At 39.9% G+C, this 15,198-nt stretch overlaps 1 protein-coding gene across 3 annotated transcripts in view; it reads right to left on the bottom strand.

Annotated features, from left to right (window-relative positions):
* Window positions 1–15,198, bottom strand: part of YLPM1 (YLP motif containing 1) — a 75,793-nt gene that overhangs the window by 22,086 nt on the left and 38,509 nt on the right. For all 3 annotated transcript variants that reach the window (XR_004057239.1, XM_030930086.1, XM_010382646.2), the window contains exons 6-11: window positions 12,984–13,104; window positions 5,245–5,662; window positions 5,040–5,132; window positions 4,627–4,822; window positions 3,289–3,407; window positions 2,264–2,418 (exon numbers count right to left, since the gene is read on the bottom strand). Coding sequence is in view for 2 of the 3 variants with exons in the window: in XM_030930086.1 (XP_030785946.1) it covers window positions 2,264–2,418; window positions 3,289–3,407; window positions 4,627–4,822; window positions 5,040–5,132; window positions 5,245–5,662; window positions 12,984–13,104 (1,102 nt within the window). In the remaining variant the exon portion in view is untranslated. The remainder of the gene's footprint in view (window positions 1–2,263; window positions 2,419–3,288; window positions 3,408–4,626; window positions 4,823–5,039; window positions 5,133–5,244; window positions 5,663–12,983; window positions 13,105–15,198) is intronic.

Raw genomic sequence — 15,198 nt, 5'->3', positions numbered from 1 at the left:
GTGGGATTTATCCCAGGAATGCAAGTTAACATATGAAATCAATTAATGTAACACATCATATCAACAGGCTAAAAACCAAAATCACATGATCATCTCAACTGACACAAAAAAAGCATTCAACAGGCCGGGCGCGGTGGCTCAAGCCTGTAATCCCAGCACTTTGGGAGGCCGAGACGGGCGGATCACAAGGTCAGGAGATCGAGACCATCCTGGCTAACACGGTGAAACCCCGTCTCTACTAAAAATACAAAAACTAGCCGGGCGAGGTGGCGGGCGCCTGTAGTCCCAGCTACTCGGGAGGCTGAGGCAGGAGAATGGCGTAAACCCGGGAGGCGGAGCTTGCAGTGAGCTGAGATCCGGCCACTGCACTCCAGTCCGGGTGACAGAGCGAGACTCCGCCTCAAAAAAAAAAAAAAAAAAAAAAAAAAAAAAAAAAAAAAAAAAAAGCATTCAACAAATCCAATATCCTCTCATGATAAAAACATTCCACAAACTAGGAATAGAAGGGAACTTTCTCAACCTAATAAAGCACATCTACAAAAAAATTCCACAGTAATGGTGAAAGATTGTATGTTTTCTCTGTAAGATCAGAAACAGGACAAGAATGTCTATTCTTGCCATGTTTATTCAACACTGCACTGGAGGTTCTAGCCAGCGCAATTAGGCAATAAATAAAAGGCATTCAATTGAGAAAGAAAGAAGTAAAAGTATATTTGCAGATGGCATGATCTTACATGTAGAAAAACCTTAAGAATCCACAAAAAATCTACTAAAAGTAATAAATGAATTCAGTGGCATTGCAGGATACAAGATGAATAATCAAGAATAAACCATATTTCCATATATTTGCAATAAACAATCCCAAAATGAAATTAAGCCATCAATAATAACTTTACGACAGAGTACTATGTTCACTATTTTATGTCATTCCAGCTCACGCCTGTCATTCCAGCACTTTGGAAGGCTGAGGTGGGTGGATCACTTGAGACCAGGAGTTCAAGACCGGCCTGCACAACATGGTGAAATAGTGACAGGCTCTTTAGAAACCCAAACTCCAGGCCAGGCATGGTGGCTCAAGCCTGTAATCCCAGCACTTTGGGAGGCCGAGACGGGCAGATCACGAGGTCAGGAGATCAAGACCATCCTGGCTAACACGGTGAAACCCCGTCTCTACTAAAAAATACAAAAAACTAGCCGGGCAAGGTGGCGGGCGCCTGTAGTCCCAGCTACTCGGGAGGCTGAGGCAGGAGAATGGTGTAAACCCAGGAGGCGGAGCTTGCAGTGAGCTGAGATCTGGCCACTACACTCCAGCCTAGTGACAGAGCAAGACTCTGTCTCAAAAAAAAAAGAACCCCGAACTCCAGCATTACACAAAATACCCGTGTAATGAACCTGCACATGTATCCTGAATCCATAATTAAAAAATAAATAAATAAATGTGAATGTATTAAACAATCCAACCAAAAGGCAGAGATTGTCAGACTGTATTAAAAAACATGATCTGTTGTATCCTAGAGTCAGAAATAGGAATCTGAATTTCTAGAGTGATTAGGGAGTTACCCTTGCAGGGATGGTGAAGAAATGTCAGAAATAAACGGAACCTGACTGGAAAAAAAAAAAAGATCCAACCATAGGCATACTACAGGAGACACACTTTACATTAAAAGACACAAACAGAATGAAAGTAAGGAAATGGTAAAAGATTTATCACGCAAACAGCAACCACAGGAAAGGCTGAGTAGCTATATATTAATAGTAGGCAAAAAGACTTTAAAACAGGAATCTATTAATTCTGTATATATGGAATGGAAATATCTGGCTGAAATCTCCAGTACCAGTTAATTCAAATGGAGTCAGTCTAACTATTCTGTAATACAGGACAAATTTAAAAGAATGCACACATTTGGAGGTCACTAGGAAATTAAGCCTAAGCTAATCAAGTCTCCTAAAGATTCTCCCTTTCTATTCCACATACCGTAAAACCAAATCCACTTTTCCTCTCTTCAACGTGCAATTAATTGAGGTCTCATGAATATGTTTTAAAATTCAACATGTTTTTTGTCAAGTACTTTAGTGATAAATTCTTGAAGATTCTATAGTGTAGGCCATTTATGAGATTATATGGTGATTTAGAGATAGTAAAATGCCTTGAACCTGATATTATTACTATGTTGCAGAAAAGTAAAGAAATTCATTTCAGGATATTAACAAGATCTCTTATCTTCTGATTTGCATGAAGATGAATCAACTTCATAGGACTCACTCTCTCAGGTCTGCTCTCCCGGCCCGGTGGTTTCAAAATATCATCCACATTCTTTGATTCAGGCTTCTTCTCGACCCGTGGAGCTGGAGGTGGCTGGTGGCTCAGTGAAGGAGCTGGCAGAGGCATTCGCTCCTCAGGATAAGTCCTACGTTCTCCTAGGATTCCAGCAGTTGAACAAAATTACTATTTGTATAGTAATTATTTTGAAATTCAACTCTCCCCACACGCCTAAGGTAATATAATTCAAACCAAGTCCAATGATTTTGGGGCCACTTTTAACTTTAATTAGAGAAAATTTAAGGTAATGTAAAATCTACTGAAGTCAAGAAAATGAGAAGATTTAAGTATGATTTCAGGCAAATAGAATGTTCTGCAAAACACTGAATTCATCCTTATTTGTATTAAATGTAGGAAAGCTAAGCAACAGGACATGGAAGAATAATAAATGCTTTGCTGGACAGTCCCAAGTTCTGTAACTTCTGCTTTATGGTTTTAAGAATAAGAGTTATACCTTAATCTTAGGAGAGTGTGTTCCTATAAACAGGTATGAGTTTCTAGTTTAAGTATAAATCATAGCAGTGAAAAACTAAAAGCAACCTAAATACCTAACAATAAGGGTCTTGGTCTTATATTTTATCCACTCAATGGAATGTCACAGAGCCATTAATAAAATAGGTTTACATATCAAAAATGTGTATGGTGCAATATCAATCAGAACAATCATGACAAATTGTATTATTATACTTCGATTACAACTTCAAAAATATGTCTGTAAAGAATGAGAGAAAATCTACAAAATTATAAGAGCTATAGTATTGTAGGTAGTGAGATTATTAGTAATGTTGTTTCTACTTTGTTTCAAAAATAAACATGTTTTATTTCATTAATTATATTGCTATTTTTTATGACAATGCCACCAGCTCTAAGAAATCTGTGAATACATTTTACTCTAAAAGCTTAAATCCATAGCATCTCCGATACTTTACATTCTCAACATCCTTGTAGTTAATAAGGCATCACTCTACCTCCAAACATGGATGGTCCTTCATAGACTGGTCGGTCAGACTTCCGGTCATAGGATGGTCTATCAAAACCCCCTCTTCTGGAAGAGGAATGGTCTTTTTTGTCTCGATATGACTGAGCTCTAGAAGGTGTAATAGGAAGTGCTTCAGCAAATAAAAAATATTTGGAGGTCTCTGCTTTATAATGCAACAGCATTATCTGCCCAATTTTCTCTATAGGCAGGTACTCCACACAGACAACGTTTACTTTTTTTTTGAGATGGGGGTGTTGCTTTGTCAACCAGGCTGAAATGTAGTGGCATGATCTCAGCTCACTGCAGCCTTGATCTCCAGTGTGCAAGCAATCCTCCCATCTCAGCCTCCTGAATAGCTGGGACTATGGGCACACACAACCACACCCGGCCAACTTTTGTTATGTTTTTGTAGAGATGGGGTTTTGCCATGTTGGCCAGGCTGGTCTCGAACTCCTGAGCTCAAGAGATCCACCTGCCTTGGCCTCCCAAAGTGCTAGGATTACATACGTTAGCCACTGCACCCGGCTAATATTTACATTTTGACTTCGCTTTTTCATTTAGATTTACTGTATATACATATATCTAAAAAGTTCATGGGAAAGTTGGACATGATGGCTCACGCCTATAATCCCAGCACTTTGGAAGGCCAAGGCAGGTGGATCACTTGAGCTCAGGAGTTTGAGACCAGCCTGGGCAACATGGTGAAACCACATCTTCACCAAAAATACAAAAAAAAAAAAAAAAAAAAAAAAAAATCAGCCAGGCATGGTGGTACATGCCTGTGGCCCCAGGTACTCAGGAGACTGAGGTGGGAAGATCACTTGAGCCCAGGAGGTAGAGGCTACAGTGAGCTGAGACTGCACCACTGCATTCCAGCCTGGGTGACAGACCGAGAGAGACCCCGTCTCCATACAAAATAGTAATAAATGAATGAATAAATAAATAAATAAATAAATAAATAGTTCATGGGCTTGTCCCCCTTTCCCTTCTCCTTGGCTGGCTGCCAGAATGCCCACCAGAATGTCCTTAGGTATAATAATAATAATAACAACAATAATAAATAAAAAGCTCATGAATTGCAAAAATAAATTGCTTGCCCACTGAGTATGACTGCACCTTTATTGACAATACCATTTCCATTCCTTTGGAATTCAAGCTACCAAGTCAAGGACCTACTTTCCTGAAAACTGGTCCAGAATTGTTCTTCCCCCTCCAAATTACATATACACATGCATGAGAAAAATGTTACTTATTAAATTTTTCTTAAACTTCTACTGTTAAGTATATAGTAATTTGCACACCTAGCAAAGATTGTTTTATAGCATACCTATCATCTCGGGGTCGGCGTTCTCTGTCAAATCGATCCCGGTCATAGTCAATAACACCACGATCCCGGTCTCGATCTCTATGTGTCTCACGATCCCTTTTAAAATCTCGATGATCTGTTATGACATTACTTTGACGATCAAAATAAGGCTCACGATCTCTTTCTCTATCATAACGATCACGCTGGCCTGCATGCTCTATAAAAACAATTAGTACAAAATAACTATATCCCTTTTATGAAATAAAAGCAGAAAAGTATAAATCTAACTTCAGAGCTGGTATAAATTTTTGCCCTAAATTCAACTTAAGAATCTTTTAGCTATATTAAATGAAGGCTCAGATAATCAAAAGGAAAATAATGTGATAATTAGGCCTTAAAATGTTTAAAAATACTGACCTCTCCGGGAATCCTACCTGTCTCAAAAGTTGATCTTTCAGGTAGTGGATCTGGGCGCAGAGTTATTCTTTCTCCATAAGGTATCTGTTCAACTTTATTAGTGGATATATCTGGTAAACAAAATCAGAGATAAAGCACTGTAAGAGTGAAGCTTGAGAAAGCTAAAGCTGAAGCTAACAATTCCTGTAGAATCCCAAATACAAGTTCACTATCACTACTTACCTCGGCCATGGCCATAATCAACAGTCTGTTGCACTGGTGGTGGCTTGGACATTGGTGGCATACCCATAGGCACTGGGCCAGGAGGGGGAATGGAAGAGTGAATAGGTGGGGGTGGTAATACTGGAGCGGATGGAATTGCTGCAGTTTCTGACTTAAATTCTGAATTCAGTCCTTGTTCATCATTTGTATCCCAGAGCCCGTAGAAAGAATCTTCATCCCATCGTTCCTGTTCTACAGCTGATGTTTGTGGCTTTATCACTGGAGGAGGAGGAGGTAGAGGGGGAGGAGGTGGAGGTGGTGGTATTGGGACAGGTGGCCTGGTCACAGGAACAGATGATCTTGCTGGTGGAGCAGAGGGTCTTACAATTGAACCTGGTGGTTTGCCCATAGGAGGGGGAGGTCTATAGGATCCTGGAGGCTAGAGAACAGAATAAACAGATTAGCAAACAAGCACACCACTATGTTTTTACAGATCAGTGGAAATTAAAATCTGGTTCTCAATTTATAAGAAAAAAGTTAACACCTTGGACTCATTCAAAATTTCGTGCTTCAAAACATACCATCAAAAAAAAAAAAAATGAGGACAAGCCACAGAAAGGGAGAAAACATAGGCAAACCTTATAAATGCCCAATGAGCACATGAAAAGATGCTCAACATCATTAGTAATTAGGGAAACGCAAATTAAAATCCCAATGAGATACCATTTTCATACGCACTGGAATGGCTATAATTAATAAGAGAGACAAAAACAAATGATGGCAAGGATATAGGAAAGAAAAACCTTTTTAGATTGCTAGTGGGAATAAATGGTGCCACTATAGAAAATGCCAATTTCCCTCACAAAGTCAAACTTTTTTTTTTTTTTTTGAGATGGAATTTCGCTCCTGTTGCCCAGGCTGGAGTGCAATGGCGCAATCTTGGCTCACTGCAACCTCTGCCTCCCAGGTTCAAGTGATTCTCCTGCCTCAGCCTCCTGAGTAACTGAGAGGGCCTGTAGGTACCCGCTACCAGCCCAGCTAATTTTTTGTGCTTTTAGTAGAGACAGGGTTTCACTATGTTGGCCAGGCTGGTCTCGAACTCCTGACCTCAGGCGATCCACCCACTTCAGCCTCCCAAAATGCTGGGATTACAGGCATGAGCCACCACGCCTGGCCAAACATAAATTTATCACATGGCTCAGCAATTTCATTTCTAGGTATCTATCCAAGAAAAATAAAAACATATGTCCATCCAAAGACTTGCACACAAATATTCATAGCCATACTATTCAACAACCCTAATGTCCATCAACTGGTGAATGGTTAAACAAAATGTGGTATATTCATGCAACAGGTTACAAATAAAAAGAAATTTAAAAAGCAGTAAAAAGAAATGAAGTACTGAGTCATGTTACAACATGGATAAACTTTGAAAAGAAGATAGACACGAAAGACTATATATTATATAGTTCATTTATATGAAATGCCCAGAAAGGCAAATCTATATAGACAGAAAGTGCTGGGACTAGGGCAGGAATGAGGATTAACTAACTGTAAACTGGTGCAGTGATCTTACAGGGGTAATGAAAATGTTCTAAAATTTCCATACTTCAAATTAGGGTGGTAGCCACGTACGATTCAAATGTCCCAGGTCACTACCAAAACTACAGAACTTCTGTAGGTGGGGTCCCACCAGTAATTTAAAATTAAAAAAAATAGGCCGGACGCGGTGGCTCAAGCCTATAATCCCAGCACTTTGGGAGGCCGAGACGGGCAGATCACGAGGTCAGGAGATCAAGACCATCCTGGCTAACACAGTGAAACCTCATCTCTACTAAAAAATACAAAAAATTAGCCGGGCGAGGTGGCGGCGCCTGTAGTCCTAGCTACTCGGGAGGCTGAGGCAGGAGAATGGCGTAAACCCGGGAGGCGGAGCTTGCAGTGAGCTGAGATCCGGCCACTGCACTCCAGCCTGGGTGACAGAGCAAGACTCCGTCTTGAAAAAAAAAAAAAAAAAACCCTCCATGAATAATTCTGATTTATTCCCCTTGGTTAAGAACTATCTCCCTACTCTCAGTGTGCAGGAAGGAGAGAAATGAATAAATAAATAAGAACTATCTTCCTACTCTGGCCGGGCGCGGTGGCTCAAGCCTGTAATCCCAGCACTTTGGGAGGCCGAGGCGGGCGGATCACGAGGTCAGGAGATCGAGACCCTCCTGGCTAACACGGTGAAACCCCGTCTCTACTAAAAATACAAAAAACTAGCCGGGCGCGGTAGCGGGCGCCTGTAGTCCCAGCTACTCGGAGGCTGAGGCGGGAGAATGGCGGGAACCCGGGAGGCGGAGCTTGCAGTGAGCTGAGATCCGGCCACTGCACTCCAGCCTGGGCGACACAGCGAGACTCCGTCTCAAAAAAAAAAAAAAAAAAAAAAAAAAAAAAAAAAAAAAAAAAAAGAACTATCTTCCTACTCTAGAGAACTATCTCCTCCACAAAAACAGTAAATTTTCAGTGAGAGAAATCCTAGATAGCCTCCACACTTCTGTTCCTTTCAGTTATCTGGTTGACAATAGTAGTCTGTGGTAAAGCTGAGACCAACAGAGAACATGAGTACTATGAAACAACAAAATAAACTAAATGAACATCTAGTAATCTAAGGAGTGCCACTGTTGTGTGCCCTGCTTACATTTGTTTTCCCAAAGCATCACCAGGTGCCATCAGAAACGTCTACGACAGAGATGGCGGGACTTCTTAGCAGATAGGTCCTATCCACTCAATACTGAAACCCAGTTGCCACATACATTTTATTTTTATTCTTTCTTTGGTAAAGATGGGGTCTTGCTATGTTGCCCAGGCTGGTCTTTAACTCTAGACCTCAAGTAATCTTCTTGCCTCAGCCTCCCAAAGCGCTGGGATTACAGGTGTGAGCCACCAGGCCTAGTCTCTATTTTAATCTTCGTAAGTATGATTCAAACACTTATTTCCCATTTCTTAGTTCACTGTGTCTGGCTGGTTTGGTTTTTTGTTTTGTTTTGTTTTGTTTTTGTTTTTTTGTTTTGGTTTGGTTTTTCACTTCTCTGTTATTCTAGGATGTTTTCTCTTTATTGACAGCTATTTTAGACCCTGGAGAGCTCACAACATACATTATTTATATATTTGCCCATACATAGGCAGTACTTTAAAAATAAATCTTCTGAATAATAAAATGGAGTTGACTAATATGGAAGGAACATTACTGACTGGAGGTTAACTACTGGCTACAGTTAAATACAAATGGCTATTACCTAAAGGTAAACTTTTAATTAAAGCATGGCATGGTAAATTTTAAGAAAATGCCAATATAGGATGAAACTATTCTGTCTGGGCATATCTATCAAGACAAGTTTTAAATATCTTAAGATGTCATAGAAGTATACTTACAAATTTTTTAAAAAGTGCTTCCTTCATTCTATATAGTGAGAGTAAAAGATACATTTTTTAAAAGTATTGTTGATATGAGAAAGGGTTAATATTTATATTATATTAAGGATAATGAGTTAATTAAAAAAAAAAAACCTGACTCAAACAGATAAATGGGTGAAGGACACGAATAGAATTTCTGTAAGAGGAAAGTATAATTAACAAATATGGAAAATATTCATGTTCAATAGTAATCAAAAATGCTGTATTAAAATTATTAAATATACCAAAAATATGAAGTAGCTAATGCTTACGAGGCTATAGTATAGATGTTATGCAACTATTTTTTTTCATTTATTTATTTATATGGTTTTTGAGACAGAGGCTCACTCTTGTTGCCCAGGCTGGAGTACAGTGGCACTATCTGCAACCTCTGCCTCTCAGGTTCAAGCAATTCTCCTGCCTCAGTCTCCCTAGTAGCTGGGATTACAGGCGTGCACCACCATGCCTGGCTAATTTTTGTATTTTTAGTAGAGACGAGGTTTCACCATGTTGGTCGAGCTGGTCTTGAACTCCTGACCTCAGGTGATGCACCTAAGATAGAGTCTCCCAGGTTCAAGTGATTCTCCTGCCTCAATCTCATGAGTAACTAGGAATATAGGCACATGCCACCAAGCCTGGCTAATTTTTGTATTTTTAGTAGAGACAGGGTTTCACCATGTTGGCCAGGCTGGTCTGGAACTCCAGACCTCACGTGATCCACCCACCTCAGCTTCCCAAAGTGCTGGCATTGCAGGCATGACCCACCGCGCATGGCCATTATACAACTATTATAGACAGCTGTTTGGCTATGTGACAGGAATCATTTAAAAAGTATGCTTATTCTGGGCCAGGTGTGGTGGCTCATGCCTGTAATCCTAGCACTTTGGGAGGCTGAGGCAGGTGGATCAGCTGAGGTCAGGAGTTTGAAACCAGCCTAGCCAACATGGTGAAACCCTGCCTCTACTAAAAATACAAAAAATTTAGCCAGGCGTGGTGATGGGCACCTGCAATCCCAGCTACTCAGGAGGATGAGGCAGGAGAATCACTTGAACCCGGGAGGTAGATATTGCAGTGAGCTGAGATTGCGCCACTATACTCCAGCCTGGGTGACAGACTACACTCGGTTTCAAAAAAAAAAAAAAAAAGTATGCTTATTTTTTGACCGAAGTATACCACTTTGGGACTTTAAAACCACTGTTGGCTGGGTGCAGGGGCTCATACCTGTAATCCCAGCACTTTGGGAAGCCAAGGTGTGAGGATCACTTAAGTCCAAGAGTTCAAGACCAGCCTGGGCAACAATGTGAGACACTGTCCCTACTAACAAATTTTTTTTTTGTTAATTAGCCAGGCGTAGTGGTGTGTGCCTGTAGTCCCAGTTACTCAGGAGGCTGAGGTGGGAGAGTCACTTGAGCCCAGGAGTTTGAGGCTCCAGTGAGCTATGACTGTACCACTGTATTCCAGCCTCCCAGGCAACAGAGCAAAAAAAAAAAAAAAAAAGAGACAAAACAAAAACATAAAACTTACTCCTAAGAAGTTATCTGCTGGGTGCGGTGGCTCATGCCTGTAATCCCAGCACTTTCAGAGGCCGAGGCAGGTGGATTATGTGAGGTCAGGAGTTCAAGACCAGCCTGGCCAAATGGTAAAACCCTGTCTCTACTAAAATTACAAAAAATTTAGCCGGGCGTGGTGGCAGGCGCCAGTAATCCCAGCTACTTGGAAGCCAGGGCAGGAGAATCGCTTGAACCCAGGAGGCGGAGGCTTCAGTGAGCTGAAATCATGCCATTGCACTCCAGCCTAGGCAACAGAGTGAGACTCCGTCTCAAAAAAAAAAAAAAAAGAAAAGGAGTTATCTAAAATAAGAACCCAATACAAAGACATTCATTGGGGTAATATTAAGAGAACACTGAAAGATTAGAAACAAATTCAAACAGAAATTGAATTAATTCAATAAATTACTGTAAATCAAAAAATAATATAGCATATAACAATATGCAAAGATGATTATGATTTGTTAAGCAAATAAAGCAGAAATGTGTATGTACAATCTGGCGTTTCTACTATTTACTAAGACATGCAAAGATGAAAGATATAGTTCTTATCTTATGGACTCAATTTAGAAGGAAAGACAGACAAGAAAACAAACAATCAAAATGCAACATGATAAAGATGACAACAGAGACTAGTACAAGATGTTACAGGGTATGTATGAGGGTAACTGCCTTACATAGGTGGAAGAAAAGATACTAGAGCTGAGTTCTAAAAGATAAACAAGCATTAGTCAGTTGCAGGAGGGGATGGGAAGGCAAAGAAAAGACTCTAGGCTTAGAGAACAACATGCATACACAAAGGAATGAAGAAGTAAAAGAATCTAGCACAGTCACAAAATTGTTAACTAGCTCTATGTGGAGGGAAAATGAAGCATCAGAGAGTGGAGTAGCAAGCAATGGTCAGCAGAGGTCAAGCCAGCTTAGGAAGAACAAGAAAGTCATGCAAGAGATTCTAAATTTCATCCTGAAGGCATGGGAGAACATTGAAGAGTTTTAAAGCCAGGTAGCCACATGGTGAGATGTTTTAAAATGTCCATCTGGCCATAAATCACATCAATGCTGCCTGAAGTGGAGTGTAGGGGTAGTCTCAACTACAAAAGGGCATGAACTTTTTAGGGTGATGACAACTTTTTTTTTTTTTTTTTTTGAGATGGAGTTTTGCTCATTGCCCAGGCTGGAGTGCAATGGCGCAATGTCGGCTCACTGCAATCTCCATCTCCCGAGTTCAAGTGATTCTCCTGTCTCGGCCTCCCAAGTAGATGGGATTACAGGCATGCACCACCACGCCTGGCTAATTTTGTATTTTTAGTAGAGCCAGGGTTTCTCCATGTTGGTCAGGCTGGTTTCAAACTCCCGACCTCAGGTGATCCACTTGCCTTGGCCTCCCAAAGTGCTGGCATTACAGGTGTGAGCCACCACGCTTGGCCGAGAATTTTTTTATCTTTTGGTATACATCTGTCAAAAACTCGAACTATAGGCTTAAAATGGGTGTAATTATACTTGAGAATTTGATTCAAAGGAGGTAAAATCAATCAGAAGAATGGTTATGGCAGGGTAGGACATGGGCAAGATTTTCAGGTTTCAAGTTAGCATGACTAGGTGATAGTGAGAAAAGACAATTTAATGGGGTATAATGAGCCCCATTTTGAACATGCTGCATTTGACAGGAGTCACATCCACAGACAGAAACCCTGCAGACAGGTAGATGCAAAAAAGATCAGGAGATCCAGTCTGGGGAGTCAACAACACTATGGTGGTCGCTGATATCAACAACTATGTCTTACTGTTAAGTATTAGACCAGGATGGAAGGGAACACTGAGAAATGAAAAGTGTTAATTTGATGAAATGGTTCAGTAGAAGTTGAGTAGAGCTCTTTTCTCCATTATGCTGTCATAAAACTACTTGCAAGATAACATTTAAAACATTTGAAAAGCCCATTACTGGTTTAAAGGTAAAATAACAAAAACAAAAGGAGTTCTGGCATGCTCTTGGAAAAAAAAGGAGAACTTAATTACTGAAGTCTTTAACTTAAACACCCCTTTTCATACTGCCTGAACAGTTCTGAATGTACTGGGCGATGATATTTCCCCATCTGAAGGACTAGCAGCCTGAAGAGGTAGGAAGCATCAGGAGGCCCACATCCAGCTCTGCCTAGATGGAAAACAGGACTTTTTTTTTTTTTTTTTGGTAGAGATGGGGGTCTCACCATCTTGCGCAGGCTGGTGTCAAACTCCTGGGCTCAAGCAATCCTCTCGCCTTAGCCTACCAAAGTGCTAGAATTACAGGCGTAAGCCACTATGTCCAGCCAACAGGACTATTTTAACATAAAAAATTATTAGGAAAATTCTACCATTTTGTGAACAGAAGCTATGCAGTTCAGGTGTACTTGGTATACTTATCAAAATCTGGGGAAAAGGAGCATCTCTGCTCCCTGGGATTACCCTCTTTTGCTTTTATGTAGCTAACTCATCAGTCATTTAAGACATATAAATAATTAATTATAAATTACTGAAGATATTCGAGAACAGATTCCACAACCTGCCTCAGTAGTCTTCTACTATCTCATCTACTTGTTTTGTTTTTCTTTAATCCAACCAAAAGCTCTTTTGAACATGCTTTTAAGGTGTTTAAAGTTCAATTACCATAAACTTTAAAGTTTCCAAAATTTACATTTTATAGAGGAAACTTGTATTTATTCAATTTTTTAAAAAATCAGACATAGAAACATACAAAGTAGAAACCATTTCATTTTCTGAGCACACATTCTCCCATACCGGATACATTCCAGGTCTTGAAGATGTATTCTGCAATCTTGATTCCTGAGGTGGTAGATGGTCAGCCATCTGTGGCTCAGACCCAAAGTCTTTCATCTTTTGAAGCTGTTCTTTCTGTTCCCTGCAAACAAATAAAATTGGCATAGTCCATAAAGCATGCTTATTCCATTCCTAAGTGACTACAATTAATATTTAATTAGAAAGAAGAGACCTAAAAAACCTTGTCCTAAAATTCTCCGCAGTGGCCATACACTGGGCAGCTCTGGGATTACCCTCTTTTGCTTTTATGTAGCTAACTCATCAGTCATTTAAGACATATAAATAATTAATTATAAATTATTGAAGATATTCGAGAACAGATTCCACAACCTGCCTCAGTAGTTTTCTACTATCTCATCTACTTGTTTTGTTTTTCTTTGATCCAACCAAAAGCTCTTTTTTTTTTTTTTTTTTTTTTTTGAGACGAGTCTTGCTCTGTCGCCTGGGCTGGAGTGCAATGGCACGATCGTGGCTCACTGCAAGCTCCGCCTCCCAGGTTCAAGTGATTCTCCTGCCTCAGCCTCCCGAGTAGCTGGGACTACAGGCACGCATCACCGCGCCTGGCTAATTTTTTACATATTTTTAGTAGAGACGGGGTTTCACCATATTGGCCAGGCTGGTCTCAAACTCCTGGCCTCGTGACCCGCCTGCCTCAGCCTCCCAAAGTGCTGGGATTACAGGTGTGAGCCACCATGCCCGGCTTATTTTTTTCAACTCTTTAGACCAGAGGTTGCAAAATGGTGGCCCATGGGCCAAATATGGCCTAAAAATGTTTTTAAAAGGTGGCTTTCACATCAGTTTTTAAAATTTGAATTAGCTGTCATATTTACAAAGCAAAATTTTTCATATATAAATTCAAATCTTAAAGAGATACGGTAACACTAGGCCTACATTCCCACATGCCAACGATCAGCTGAGTGCAGCAGAAGCTGCCCATGTTAGATGAAATAACCTGTCACAGTCTTCACCATACTCGACAGAGTTATACTTGGCCCACTTTCACTCATTTTTGTTATCTGATTCTTGGGGACATTTTAATTTATGGCCCCTGCTGTAGACGGTGAGAACAATTGTCAGTCCATACCTTTAAAAACAACATTTCACATTCCTGAAGATAATTACGTAACCCTTCAGTTTTTTCTTTAAATTTCTGATGAAAATACTTTTACTTTTCTTCACAATGCCTTAAACATGGGTAAAATTACCTTAAACATGGGTAAAATTCACTACAACTTCTTAAGACCTTTTATAATTTTCTCCCTACATTAAAGTAAGTGACCCAAATGAGGGTTCACAAACAAGGGACCACAAAGTAAGGGTCAAGTATGTAAAATTATTTACGGCTCAGGTAAATCCCATCATCACATCCCTTACAATACTCCTTATGACTGTACACTGACACAACATCAACTACTTGTATTTGGCTATGACCACATTATCCATCACTCCCTATATATTGTTTAATTATGTTCATGTTGCCTAGAAAGCTTTAAAAAAAGGATGACGCAGCAGCAGCACCTTTTGTCCAGCATTGCCATGCAAAGCAATAACGAATTAAAAAGAAATTTCAAAAGGAAAAAGAAAGAAACCTTGGCAGCTTAACACCACCAATCAGCTTGGTATGCTCCATAAACAACACAGATTTTAGAGTTTTAGACAGATTGAGTTCAAAGGCCGGGTTTGCCACTTACTAGCCAAGTGAACTTAACCTCTTTGAACTTTAGGGTCATTTGTGAAGTGGGGATAATACTACCTTATCTTTGCAGGCCTTTGAGATAGACAGACTGACATAATATATACACTCAATTATTAGCAAGTGCCCAGTTACATGGTAGGTGTTAAATTAAAATTAAAGGTGTCTATAACTTAAAAGTGAATAGTGTAGTAGCTAAATATTCTATAGCATGCTTTCCACATTTTCTTCATGAGTAATCTGGAAAAAATAAACCTCTCAGCTATAGACCACACAAACCTGCCGTACCTGGTCTTTCATCATTACCTTTTCTTCAACATATTTTTCTTTCCTAGTTCTAAAGTTTAAGTTATAATTTATTGGTAAGATCCACAAATGTAAACCAGAATTGAAAAATGGAAGAAATATAATACATTGGAATCTATCAAAACCTAATCATTAATTGACTTTCTCAAAAAAATTGCTTTAAAAAAGCTTGCAATC

Source organism: Rhinopithecus roxellana, chromosome 5 (genome assembly GCF_007565055.1).
Source record: "Rhinopithecus roxellana isolate Shanxi Qingling chromosome 5, ASM756505v1, whole genome shotgun sequence".
Taxonomy (NCBI): Eukaryota; Metazoa; Chordata; class Mammalia; order Primates; family Cercopithecidae; genus Rhinopithecus; species Rhinopithecus roxellana.
This window is presented reverse-complemented; position numbering and strand designations above follow the sequence as displayed.